This window comes from Culex quinquefasciatus, chromosome 2 (assembly GCF_015732765.1).
Source record: "Culex quinquefasciatus strain JHB chromosome 2, VPISU_Cqui_1.0_pri_paternal, whole genome shotgun sequence".
NCBI classification, from domain to species: domain Eukaryota; kingdom Metazoa; phylum Arthropoda; class Insecta; order Diptera; family Culicidae; genus Culex; species Culex quinquefasciatus.
This window is the reverse complement of record NC_051862.1, coordinates 118711421-118726097: the sequence shown is the minus strand read 5'-3', so window position 1 is coordinate 118726097 and position 14677 is coordinate 118711421. Positions and strand designations below refer to the sequence as shown.

Sequence of the window (14677 nt, the reverse complement as noted above, 5' to 3'; positions counted from 1 at the left end):
TTGAAAATTTGGTTTTTAACACAAATTTAAGTAACTTTTTTTTTACTAAGAAGATATAATGCATTGCTGGTCCCCTCGGCATTTTTCGTTCACAGCCTAGTAAGCAAGCGGCATTCGGTGGGCTTAGTTCTCCGCCCAGTTACCGAACAAGTTTTTTGTCATTGTCTGCTCTACAATTTTGCATGAGCAATAAAAATAAAAATGTTTAACATTGTTATCAAAATTATATATATTTTTTTTCATAAAGCAATCAACTTTTGTTGTCATTAAAACCAATTATGTTTTGCCTAACTTGAAAAAAAGAACATTTTCTGAAAAACTAAAAATTGCTTATACATCTGAAGATAGTTTTGAACTCTGTTTCAATCAGACGTGCATCGGCCCTCAATAGCACTTGACAGTTTTTCTAAGGCCATGACATTTAGCAATTGAAATTTTTGTGATATTAGAATCACTATAATTTTTTTGCTAATCCAAATTGCATAGTGAACAACGATTATTAAAAGCATCGAACTAAAGCTTGTTTTGATGCACAGTGAGCAAAGATTCGCTCTGCCGGTTTACGAAGGCAATCATCTCAAAATGTGGCGAAGTGCTATTAAGTGCCGATGCACGTCTGGTTTCAATAGCGTATAAAACGTGTAACCTTGAAACTTTTTTTAAATGTTTTAAAAGGAAATTGTCCAAAGAATCCGATATTGCAGTCCCTTTTCTGATTCGAACTCATTTTCATTGAGAAAACATGACATTTTGAGAGTATTCAAATGATCCTCTTAAGCTTTTTTTCATGATTATAATTAATTAACTTTTTTTTTTTTTTTGAAAACTGCTTCTTGAAGTACATTGAACACTGCTCAGCCATGCCATTGTATTGATTTTTTTTGGTGAAGTAGAGAAAAACACGTCTTGTCTCGTAGACTGTTCGCAGTAGAATGATTATATTTATGCTCAGCTTACAGACGTCGACTTCCAGAACCAAATCCTCCATTACCGGATTACTTCGATCTATCAATATATTTAATTGTTATTTAAAATTTTACAAAAAATCTTCAACCTATCAATGTCACTTCGGTTATCAAAGCCACCGCGGTTTGGTACATTAAATTTGCCATGAAATGAAATATCTTACGATTTTTACAGTTCAGTAACGAAAAACGGCAGCGTTTTCAAAAATATTTCTATGAAAATTACGTTTTCAATTAACGTGTTTAAATCATTGTGAAGTTTTATGCCAAAAATCAACATTAGAATAATTGTTTCACTTGCAGTACGTGCATCATTTTAATCATTCCTTTATGAGTTTTAAACATATTCAAACATTTGTTGCATAACCAGCAGCAGGCTTAGCCGAATGGATAAGCTGTCCGCTTTGCAAGCAGATGATCATGTGTTCGATTACCATCTGCTCCAACCTTCCATCTGAAGTAAAACGTCGGTCCCGGCCTTGATTGTTGTTAGGCCGTTAAGTCGTTCCAGGTGTAGGACTCGTCTCCATGCCATAAGTCTTAATCCCCGATGGTTTGACACCAACTGTTGTCAAACGAACGGGGTCACTTTTTAGTTTGACACCCCTTTTACACAGCGCTCACACACACTACCAAACGTTTGTTTTGATAGTGTGCGTGAGCGCCGTGTAAAAAGTGACAGTTCGTCACTTTTTAGTTTGACTTTGACCAACCAACAACGGGGGTACAAAATAAAAAAGTGTCAAATGAAAAAGTGACTAACCACCGGGGGTTGAGTGTACAAACAACACAACAAACCAAGCCTGCTCCGGTGGAATTGCTGGCTGCGGTTGGACTCGCAATACAAAGGTCGTCAGTTCGAACCCTGGGGTGGAAGGTTCCTTGGAGTAGAAAGAAAGAGATTTGGGTGCCCTCCCCATTCAAGCCGTCGGAGGTTCGAGCAGAAACTTGCAATAGAGACCACAAAAGACCTGGTGGTCGTAAATGTGGATGGTTTTTTTTTTGCATAACCAAAGAATGAACCCGTGGCGAAATACACAATTTTGTTAAATTAAGTTTGGTAGGCCCAAAATTGATACTAGTCCCAAAAAAGGACACCCTACCCTACAAAATTTCTATCTCATCATTATTTCTGGAGCAACATTTGAAAAGGGCGCATAAGCATTTTGCCAGCCAGCACTATTTTGCAAATTTCGAGCCAACATGTAACTATTTTTACATAACGCGCAGTGTTAAACGGTAGCTGGGAACGCCAGCTATTGTTTAACATTTCGAGTTTTGTGAAAAAGTTACCTGTTGGCCCGGAATTTTTAAAATTGATCCAGCCGTCAAAATGCTTATCCGCTTTTCTCGTGTTGCTCCAGATTTTAAGTTGCAATTTATAAAAAAAATGTTTTTTTTTTGCGAATGCTGAAAAATTTAAGGTATCGTACACCGTTATGAGAAATCGTACAATTTACCTCGGATTCATAATCAACGACGGTTCACGCAAATCTAAGAGGGATCGGTGCAAGTGCTGTTGGGGTCGGTGGTAAAAAATCATAAAAATCTTGAATTTCAAATAAGAAACTTTATATTTTTGATTATATGCATTAAAAACTCCAATAATTGATAAATGTGTCCCAAATTGTGTTTGATGCGACTGGGACCATTGAATTTCGGCGACGCTGAATTGAATTTTTAGTAAACGTTTTGTAATGTTAAAAATAACTCCAACTTAGGTGTCATTTCCCCCTACGTGCCGTATCCAGGTTGTATTCGCCGATGAAACTATTAAAATCAGTTACATGGCTCACCAGCACAACCTTTATGAACAACAACTTGAATTTGTAATAAAGACCGGATATTTATATTATAAAGTGACTTGTTTATTGAAAACAACACCTGAACTTCTGTTGTTGCGAACCTGGCTGCTGTTGGCAGTCAAAAAACCGGATCTCTTGTTGTAGATGCGCGGCTATACGACGTCGCGACGCGTCGTCTTCAAGTTCATGGCGGTAGATAAGGTTCTGTTTATTAAATTGTGTTTGTTTTGTTAAAAGCAGAAAGGTGACTGAAATAATTGGGATCAACTAAAATACAACCCCCTACTATTTTTTTAAATCGACGTCACTGTTTTCATGAATCGTTTTACATCTGTAAGTGATCAAAGCACGCGTTACGCTTACAACGGTCGCGGTTCAAATAACCTCACAAACCAATTTCGGCTAGCTGAGATCAGAGAGATAGAGAGAGAGGTCGACGCCGCCGTCCACAATCTGGGTTTGCTTGTTCAAGGCTAGCTTTGTTTTGATGATCGCACGAGCGCGCGACATCGCGCCAGTTTTGCTTTGGCGGCGCGCAAGAGATTGTTCCGCGTGCTCGAGACCAAATTCGGAAACCAAATCTCGTGCGGCTCCACGCACTTGACTTTGCTCCATCATCGCGGACCAATTAAGAGTGAATTTCCCACTTTACATAGCTGGTTGTGGTTTTGTTGTTGTTCTTCGTCGCGGTTGCTGTCGGGAGTTTGATTGCAGCCAAAGCGGACGTCATAAATCTTTATCACCTGCTTTCAGGCCAGGCCCAGGCCACAAGTTGTGCATCCTTACACCCACCAACTAGGCCTAATCGCAGCCGTATAAAAGTGTCGTGTTTATCAAAAGTAAATCTAACGAAAGCAATTGTTTTTGTGAGCGAGATTATTTTGTCGTCCGAGAAGACAGACACCCTTCCCTTCCGATTATTGGACATCAGCAGTTGATGCCGATGCGATTTCGGGCCAGACTGAATCGACTCTCGGTCGAGGTGACATCGTCCGTTCGTTGGCGTCTCGTTAGGGTCGAGGTCTGTGGCTTAGCTCGTTAGAATTTTAGAAAACTACCAGTACTATCAGCCAGCCATCGCCCGTTATCAGCAGCACCGAGCGTGATTTATTTGAGTGAAAAGCCAACGAGAATTGCATTCGAGCTTTTGCTTTTGAGATCGAGTCGTTTCAGAGATTTTTGTTCAAATAGTCAAATATTTGCGCGTACTTGGAGAAGCAGTGTGACAAGTGTGTTATCAGTTGTTTTCGATGTGTCTCCGGGTGTAACGGTGGTTCAGTGAAAGATTGTCGAACTCGTGGTTCAGTTAACAGCTTACACCCGTGAAGATGGATAAGCCACCGAAGCCCAGCGTGGGAAACGCTAAGCGCCATGTCGATCACGTTGCGTATTACCACACCTACAAGTACAATTCGCTGCAGAGGCTCAACAGTGAGTATTGTACACATTGTTTTAAATTTAGTTTTCGTTTTTCTGTTTGTTGTAATAAGAATTACTGGCCATGTTTTTAACATTTAGGCTAGTACGGAGTTCGGAAGGAAAGAGGTCATTTGATTTTTTTATTGACCGGTTCCTTCCGAAGTGCATATATACAGCTTTTGGAGGAAAAAAGTGTTTTGAATTCATCAGTTAGTTATTTAAACAAATTTTCAATCATTTGTTTTCAACATAGGTAGCTATCTAAGTATTGACGAAATATTTTTTGTCAAAAAAAATCACAGTTTAAGTTTTAGTCGATATGCATCAAAAATCACTAAAATAAAAAAAATGAAATTTTCACACAGAGCATTTACCTACTTTCTAAAATTATCAAAACAATAATGAAGGATTGCTGAACCATTCTCAAAAAATAATTCAATTGCAAATATACAGTCCAGACTCGATTATCCGAAGGCCTTGGCAAAATTTCATTTCGGATAATCGAATCACGAAAAAGCATTTTTTTTCGTTGCCTTATTTTTGATTGTTGAGCTTTATTATGACCCCTAAACTACTTTAATAGTAGTTCAAGCAACAAGTTGCAAAAAGAATCAAGTTTTGCAACGAGTTGCTTACATTTTTTTTGCAATTCCGAAAAACGCTTCTTGAATGAAATTTTTGCCTTCCTCACCTTACTGAGGAAAGGCTAAAAAATCACTCAGAACTGAACTTTTTAGTTAGACCTCCTAGACCTTCCTTCATTTGTACATATCGACTCAGAATCACCAGCTGAGCAAATGTCTGTGTGTTTGGCTGTATGTAGACATGTGTACCGAATCAATGTCACTGGAATATCTCGTCACAGGCTCAACCAATTTTGGCCGGAATGGTTTTAATCGACCTGTCTTAACGTCCCTCAAGTTGCTATTTAAATTCATGCAGTTTTATCATGTATTTAAAAAGTTATGTTTAAAAAACTGTTTCCATGTAGAGGGATGCCATTTTCCTCAAAGGCCGTGTCTGTATAATCTTGACAAAAAATCTGTAGGTAGTCTGTTTTTTTACTCATCACTTATTTTTATTAGGACTTCGTAGGTGCTGCGAACGTTAGGGGGGATCCATAAACATGTGGACACTTTAGGGGGATTGAAATAACTATAAATGAGAGGAAGGCACCAACCACCTAAAGGTGGATTAAGTATCGTTTTTTCTCCAAAGTTTGTATGGAGAATTAGGGCGGTTCGTCGCTGTTGCATACAAGCAAAAATTGAATGCAGTATGTGGGAGTAGCGAACAGCTTTAATTTAATCAATTGGTGGTTGATGTAATGTAATCAATAAATCAAATTGAATCTTGTGCCTAAAATAAGATTGCACCATACTTTTTTCGAAAAATTTTTAAAACATGTTCTGAACTTTACCCTGTTGTTTTTGGTCTGAAATTTATTGAAAAATTAAAATTACATTGAAATTACAAAACTTAGTTTTCCCAAACAAAGTTCGCTCCCAGATATTGCGGGAGTTAATTGAGGCCTAATAAAGACAGAATACAAACTGTTCCTTTTAAAGTTTTTAATGATTTTCCATACAAGCTCAAGCTATCCTAACATTGAATCTTTTGAAGTTATGTCTGGAGTTTTTTTTGAAAAGGTCCAATAAACCAAATTTTAATTTTTTGCTTTTTGGGTGTTTTTAGAACCGCCTTGAGTCAGGGGTATTCAAAAACACCCAAAAAGCAAAAAATGAAAATTTGGTTTATAGGACCTTTTCAAAAAAAACTCCAGATGTCTTCCTGTTTAAGACTAGTATGCAGATCGGAAAAAGGGGTCAAGAAACAGCTTTACGAACAGCAGAACAAAGGAGAGAGAGCGATTTCTTGGGGCTTTTCTTCACCCTCTCTGACTTGCTTGCCCTGCCGCTGCTGCCCATTTGATTTTTTTCTTGACCGATTCCTTCGGATGTGCGTACCTTACATTAAGTAATAAGTATGTCCAGGTGGGAAATGTATGAAGCGGCTAAACCTAGTAAGTATCTTGTTGCTAGCAGGTACTCGTGTGTAACACAATTGATAACAAGCTACTTTACAAGATGGTCTAACCAGTGTCATCCGAATGGACGAATGATTGATTTACGAAAGTCAGCGCCGCAAAACAAGATAAGTTTTGGACATTTGTCTCCCAGTTCGTGTCCACTTGACGAATACCTATCCGTGGAGCTTATCTGTGAGGTGGTGTCCATACTCCATAGAATTTTGCTCCCAATCTTTTTTTAAATGGGCACTTGAAAATAAACATCATTAACGATCGGAGAGTCCTGTCATGTGCACGTGCAGTTCCATGCGATCTGATAAGAGAGTGAGCTTTTGATTCGGGAGGACTTTGGAAGCACGTTTGCGTTTGATTAGTGTATTTTGTGTTTTTATTTTTGTTGATAAAAGTTTTGAATCATTTTTTTTCGGCCAAATCATCATCTCTTGATACACTGAAATAAAGTTTGCATTACAAAGAGGCCCTTTCCTAAAATTGTATAGGGGTCATTCCATCTCAACTGTGCACGAAAAAGTGCAAATTTGAAAATTACCATCTCCGATCCTGCTCAAATTTGGCAAAGCTGTTGATACTATTAAAACATGCAAGAATCCCGAATTTCATCCAAATCGGACCACCCCCTCCATTTTTGTACCTCCCCAAAAAATCGACTTTTTGGCGATTTTCGACCAAACCTCCTAGTTTCAAACGACGATAACTCAGGAACCACAAATCTTAGAGGGTCGGTCTTAGACTCAATTTTGAAGGAAATTGGACGTAGAATCCATTTCCGTGATCAAAATTTTGATTAATTTATTTTGTCTACCTGTATTGCGCAATTGAAAACTTTAAACGGCCGTATCTCAAAACACCCCAACTTATTATTTTTATTTGACCTCACCATCGTGTTCCCCGGCCAATTTTACATAAGAATCACTTATCGACAGAAATGAATATGTTTCGTTCCAGAGATATCGAATTTTAAAGTTTTGTGTTTTCGAGATTACCTACATCAGCTTCATTGGCCGCATCTGCTAGAAGCACACAGGCGGGTTGATCAATAACTGCTACCTGATGTTCTGGGAGATGATTAATTTAATTTATATTTTTATAATTTTACGCAAATATTTATTCATATAGCTAATACCTAGAAATTGTAGTAAGTTTGGCAGGTTAAGTCCTCGCTCCTAGTTTCGTCCAATTTGCTCATTTTCACTATTTAAACAACAAATTTTGCAAAACTTTTGATAGAAACTTGCTTGTTCACTTATTATTGAGCTAATTATCACTCGATTTTAGTCTGCCTATGTGGATCAATCGGACCGCGCACTGGACTCACAATCCAGAGGTCGCCGGTTCGAATCCCGGGGCGGACGCAAAAAATTCTAAGTGTAAATATAGGTATTCGGTGCCCTCTCCCCGTGCCCATACCTTCACATTTAGGAGACCCGGGAGGCGGAGTCTTGTCGCAAAAAGAACGATACACGCCTGTGGATCCGTTGACGAAACCGCATAGTTTAAGAGGGCCACATTATAAGGTGTTACATCGATTCCGTTTTTTTTATCACTCGATTTCAGTTGAACACGCTTTTAATCAGCTGTAATTGAATGCCAAAGCGCTGATATGGCAACATTAGAGGAACGCTGGAATAAGATGCTGTTCCCCTACCTTGATCAATCTATTTTTGTGAAAGGAATATTTATTGGGTAATTTTAATTGTTGCTAACCGTTTTAGAGTACCTCCGAGGCCATGACTAGGGCCTTCATCATGGGCGGTAGCAAAATAGTGTTATTCAGAAAAAAACCCCAAAATCTGCTTTATTATTATTATTATAGTTTATTATTGACACTTTACCATAATTTGGCAAATCCGATTTATGGTTTAAAAGATTGATCATATTAAATCATTTTTTATATTGTGAGCCAGCTCCATTTGATTAAAAGAATCCAAGAATGATATAAGAAAAAAATACTGAAAAAAATACGGACGGTGTCGAAATCATCGCAACTAAATTTGGGGGAATTGGCAGCTTTGCAGCAGATCAAACTTTGTGATTTTCTTACATTTTTCAGTTTTATACTTCCCAGAAATCCTTTTCCTGCTCCTTGTGATTGTCTTTCACTAGAGTACAACGTATAAACAAATTTTATTAAGTTTAGTTCATATTTTTTACTCAATAATGTATCGTGCACTTATTGTTCAGTGTTACTAACAAGATTAATTGCATTTTCCTGCTCGCTCCGTCGGAATCCAATTCTGCCCTTTACTGTGTGTCGTTTTTGCTCTGTCCTGTGGGTTAGCACAGAAATTCACTTAATTCATTTTTTTTTTGGGCAGATAAACATTCGTGATTCAACTCCAGTTTCCTACAGTGTTATACTGTCAATTTTTGCCCAATTTGATAAAGATTATTTATGATGAAATATTATTTCAATAAATGGCCAGGTAGCAGTTATTGATCAACCCGCCTGTGTGCTTCTAGCAGATGCGGCCAATGAAGCTGATATAGGTAATCTCGAAAACACAAAACTTTAAAATTCGCTATCTCTGGAACGAAACATATTCATTTTTGTCGATAAGTGATTCTTATGTAAAATTGGCCGGGGAACACGATGGTGAGGTCAAATAAAAATAATAAGTTGGGGTGTTTTGAGATACGGCCGTTTAAAGTTTTCAATTGCGCAATACAGGTAGACAAAATAAATTAATCAAAATTTTGATCACGGAAATGGATTCTACGTCCAATTTCCTTCAAAATTGAGTCTAAGACCGACCCTCTAAGATTTGTGGTTCCTGAGTTATCGTCGTTTGAAACTAGGAGGTTTGGTCAAAAATCGCCAAAAAGTCGATTTTTTGGGAAGGTACAAAAATGGAGGGGGTGGTCCGATTTGGATGAAATTCGGGATTCTTGCATGTTTTGATAGTATCAACAGCCCTGCCAAATTTGAGCAGGATCGGAGAGGGTAATTTTCAAATGCTGTTCCGCTTCAGATGGAATGACCCATAGGTAAAAATCAATGCATTAGCCTACCATGCCTTTGTTATTTAACAATTCTTAAAAGATACTAATGTATATTTTTCAATGGACTTCATCTTCCAAGCCTCCAGAAATTTCAAGAACCATTTTTACTTTTTTGATTATTTGATTACTTTATCAAATCGGGTAATCGAAAAAAACTCGTATTTTCTTTTTTATTTGAACATCAAATTCGACTTCAGAGACCCAAAATTAAAATAGAACAAAAAAACTCTTTTTTCCTGATACGATTATTCGAAGTGAAGCATTTCCGAAGACTTCGGAGTTTATGCAGAAAGTTGCAAAAAGAAGATTTGTTCAGCACAAGTAGGACAAGTTGTTTCACAAGGAAATTGCAGTAGGGGTAAGCGTGGTTGCCTCTCACCCAGTCAGCCTGGGTTCGATCCCAGACGGTCCCGGTGGCATTTTTCGAGACGAGATTTGTCTGATCACGCCTTCCGTCGGACGGGGAAGTAAATGTTGGCCCCGGTCTAACCTAGAGGGTTAGGTTGTTACACAGAAAAAAAAAAGATGGTAATATTCATCAGGAAATGGTGACAGATTTTATGGCAAAATAAATGATAAATTTTACCCCAGAAAATGATGAATTTTCATCAGTTTTTGATGAATATTCATCAGGTTCATATTTTTACACATTTTTTATGTAATATTACACAAATAAAGTTGTAATATTCAACCTACCAAATTTTCAACATTCCAAAATTCAACCTTTTTTTTCTGTGTAGCTCTATCCAGGTGTAGGAGTCGTCTCCCTGGGTCCTGCCTCGGTGGAGTCGATGGTAGGCAGTTGGACTCACAATCCAAAGGTCGTCAGTTCGAATTCCGGGGTGGATGGAAGCTAAGGTGTAAAAAGAGGTTTGCAATTGCCTCAACAATCAAGCCTTCGGACACCTAGTTTCGAGTAGTAATCACGCAATCGAGAACGCCAAATAAATGCTGTAGAGCGAATAATTTGATTTTTGAAATATAATGACAACAAGCTACAGACTGTAATAGAAACTTTCGTCTTAAAAACAAACACATCAAATTTCGAGTTTTTAAACGTGGTTTTTAGGAAAATTCTATAGATTTAAGTTCAACAGAAGTTGTCTTTAAGAGCACATTCAGTTGGGAACCCGCGCCGAAAAAACGGCTAAGTCCTCCTTGCGCGAAACAAGTGGGAGAAGTGGAGCGAAAACATCAACAAAGAAAAAAAATAATTTTAGATCTGCCACTGCACACTTGTAAAACCATTTTTTGAGTTAGATTCAAAGCTCCGTATTCGGTTATTTTTATTTAATTTCTAAGTATATGCCTGCCCGTGTGGATCAATCGGACCGCGCACTGGACTCACAATCCAGAGGTCGCCGGTTCGAATTCCGCGGCGGGCGCTCTAAAATTCTTTGTGTAAATATGGGTATTCGGCGCCGTTACTCCGTGCCATACTTTCATACACTTAGGAGCCCAGGGTGGCGAAGTCCTTGTAGATAAAAGGAAGACACTAGCGGTTGGTACTAGCAATGGTGGCCGACAGCTATAAAGTCAACTTCGTTTTTTTTCTAAGTATAATGAAGTCATTTATGATCCCCAGAACCGTTTTGGGTCAATATGACCACATTGGAACCGGTTCCAGGTACGGCGGTGGATTCCGGATTACGGTCAATTTTGAAAATATTACAGAGTTATTTTTTACCAGGCAAAATAGGTGTCAACGTACATGGTTTTTCAAATCAAGCTCTCGCATGATCTGCAGAACCATTTTTTGACCGAAATGGTCACGTTGGAACCGGTTCCAGGTACTTCGGTAAATTCCTGAGCAATATCGTAAAACCAAAGAATTATGTTTGATCAAACAATACGGGTATCGTAGTACATGATTTTCCAAATCGAGCTCATTCATGTTACTTGTAATGTACTTGTAATTAGAGATAGTTACTTGTAATTTTACCTCTTATTGTTTTTTTTTTGGTTCAAAATCCAGACCAAGACTTCATATTTTTGAGAATGTTGAGTATTTTTAGCAAGCTTATCAAAATAAAAAGAAGCATGGCTGGAAAATTATTTGTAAATGCATCCGATTTTTAGTTCTTGCTGATTTCATGTAGAGTACACCTTTAGCGCCAACAAACAGATTTTATTGAAAATTGTATTTTTAATTATTCATTCATTCATTATCATTATCAGAACCGTTATGTTTTGAGCAGTTTTAGAAAGGAAATTTTAAAGGCTTTTGAATTAATTTATTTCATGTAAAACGAGTCGTGCGAAATTCAGCCGAAAACAAATGTTAAAAAAAGCCATATCCGAAGGTCAGTGCACTATTTTATTAAAAACCAACATGTCCAAATGAAAGCAGAGACAATTTAACATAATAATTTAAAGAAAAAAAAATCGGGTGTTTTCCATTTTTGCCCGAATTACTATCACACATTTTTATATTTTAAATTTTTGTATCTTGGTCTTGGTCAAGATCGACAAGAGGAATAAATTATTAAAAAAAATAAAGCATAATCTCTTAATTCTTTACGCAATACGTATCTAAACAACTTTTCACATTATGACAGTTATGTTACATATTTGAACATTTGGAAAAAATCCTCGACTGGGATCGGCATTCCGGATTCACCGAAACTGCCCAAAGTAGCCAGATGACCAGCTACTGAGTTTCTGACATTTTCATTGAATTTATAAAACTACTTGACATATTTGAACATTTAGAAAAATCATCGGCTGGGACCGAAATTCCGGATTCACCGGAACTGGCCAAAATGGCCAGATGACCAGCTACTTAGTTTCTGACATTTTAATTGAATTAATAAAACCATTTCCAAGCGTTTTGACATGCCTAGGGCGTCCAATTTTCGCGGGTTTTGAATTTCCCGGGAAACGGAAAACATATTATAAATGGATTTTGTTTGTTCTTTGTTGTGCTTTGAATTTAAAATAAACTAAAATTTTTATTTCCAGTGTTATTCAAATTTAATAAGTCTTTTATAAATATATTTCTTTTATTTTTTTTTTATATGGCATGACTAGTCTAGATCTAAAAAAGTTAGAAAAATTCATTGAAAATGTCTAAAAAACAAAAAGCGACAACAGATAAAATTATGCCAGTCAGTGTAAAATTTTAAATAAGTTTTGAGTTTCTGGTTTTATATGAAACATATTTTACAAATTGTGATTGATGAAAAATAATTTGAAATGTTTGAAATGTTAATCCGGAATTGCGGATTCACCGGAACTGGCCAAAGTGGCCAGATGACCAGCTACTGAGTTTCTGACATTTTCATTGAATTTATAAAACCATTTCCAAGCTTTTTGACATACCGCATGACATATTTGAACATTTGGAAAAAATCTTAGACTTGGACCGTATTTCCGAATTCACTGGAACTGGCCAAAGTGGCCAGATGACCAGATTCTGAGTTTCTGACATTTTCATTGAATTTTTAAAAACCGTTTCCAAGGAACTGGCCAAAATGGCCAGATGACCAGCTACTAAGTTTCTGACATTTTTATTGAATTTATAAAATCATTTCCAAGCTTTTTGTCATACCGCATGACGCATGGACCGGAAATCCGGATTCACCGGAACTGGCCAAAATGGCCAGATGACCAGCTACTGATTTTCTGACATTTTTATTGAATTTATAATACCATTTCCAAGCGTTTTGACATGCCGCTTGACATATTTGAACATTTGGAAAAAAATCTCGCCTTGGACCGGAATTCCAGATTCACCGAAACTGGCCAATGTGGCCAGATGATCAGCTACTTCTGACATTTTCATTGAATTCAATTCAATTTCCAAGCTTTTTGACATACCGCATGACATATTTGAACATTTGGAAAAAATCTTCTACTTGGACCGGAATTCCGGATTCACCGGAACTGGCCAATGTGGCCAGATGACCAGCCACTAAGTTTCTGACATTTTTATTGAATTTATAAAACCATTTCCAAGCGTTTTGACATGCCGCTTGACATATATGAACATTTGGGAAAAATCTTCGACTTGGACCGAAAATCCGGATTCACCGGAACTGGCCAAAATGGCCAGATGACCAGCTACTGAGTTTCTGACATTTTTATTAAATTTATAATACCATTTCCAAGCGTTTTGACAGGCCGCTTGACATATATGAACATTTGGAAAAATCATCGGCTGGGACCGAAATTCCGGATTCAGCGGAACTGGTCAAAGTGGCCAGATGATCAGCTACTTCTGACATTTTCATTGAATTTATAAAACAATTTCCAAGGAACTGGCCAAAATGGCCAGATAACCAGCTACAGAATTTCTGACATTTTCATTGAATTTATAAAACCATTTCCAAGCTTTTTGACATACCGCATGACATATTGGAACATTTGGAAAAAAATCCCGACTTGGACCGGAATACCGCATTCACCGGAACTGGCCAAAATGGCCAGATGACCAGCTACTGAGTTTCTGACATTTTTATTGAATTTATAAAACCATTTCCACGCGTTTTGACATGCCGCTTGACATATTTGAACATTTGAAAAAAAATCGACTTGGACCGGAATTCCGGATTCACCGGAACTGGCCAATGTTGCCAAATGACCAGCTACTAAGTTTCTGACATTTTCATTGAATTTACAAAAACCTTTTCCAAGCGTTTTGACAGGGGACCATCCACAAACCACGTGGACACTTTTTTGGAAATCTCAACCCCCCCCCCCCCCACCCCCCTCGTGGACAACTGTCCATACAAAAAAAATCTTTTTTGTATAGAGCGTGGACAATCGCCATACCCCCCCCCTAAAGTGTCCACGTGGTTTATGGATGGTCCCCAGGCCGCATGACATATATGAACATTTGGAAAAATCATCGGCTGGGACCGAAATTCCGGATTCACCGGAACTGGTCAAAGTGGCCAGATGACCAGCTGACCAGTTTTTGAGATTTTTATTGAATTTATAAAACCATTTCCAAGCGTTTTGACATGCCGCTTGACATATTTGACGATTGCACCAATGTAGCAACATTGTGTCATCCGATGGCCACTTGAAACCGATTCCAGGATCCCCGGAGGCTTTGACCATATGTAATTGCACTGAACTATGTTATAAAGCATGTTTTATAAGAAAATGATAAAATTAGGCGTTGTTTCATGTCAAAAAATACTTACAATTATACATTAGTCTATATTGGCATTAAAATAGTTATATGTCGAAAAACCATTATTTATTTCTCTCAATTAGATGAACCCATGTCGATGGGTCTCATGGCGCAGGGGTAGCGGCTTCGGCTGCTGATCCCGATGATGCTATGAGACGCGGGTTCGATTCCCGCCTTATCCACTGAGCTTCTATCGGATGGTGAAGTAAAACGTCGGTCCCGGTTTCTCCTGTCTCGTCAGAGGCGCTGGAGCAGAAATCCCACGTTAGAGGAAGGCCATGCCCCGGGGGGCGTAGTG

General features: G+C 37.9%; 1 protein-coding gene across 2 annotated transcripts in view; it reads left to right on the top strand.

Moving 5' to 3' along the window:
• LOC6032434 overlaps positions 1-14677 on the top strand; it is a 29675-nt gene that overhangs the window by 1492 nt on the left and 13506 nt on the right. Inside the window, exon 1 of one of the 2 annotated variants that reach the window (XM_038252132.1) lies at positions 3246-4201. The exons of the other annotated variant lie outside the window; for it this stretch is intronic. Within the exon in view, the coding sequence (XP_038108060.1) occupies positions 4099-4201 (103 nt within the window). The 5' untranslated portion in view covers positions 3246-4098. Of the gene's footprint in view, positions 1-3245; positions 4202-14677 lie in introns of those variants that run through there. 2 annotated transcript variants of the gene reach the window in all.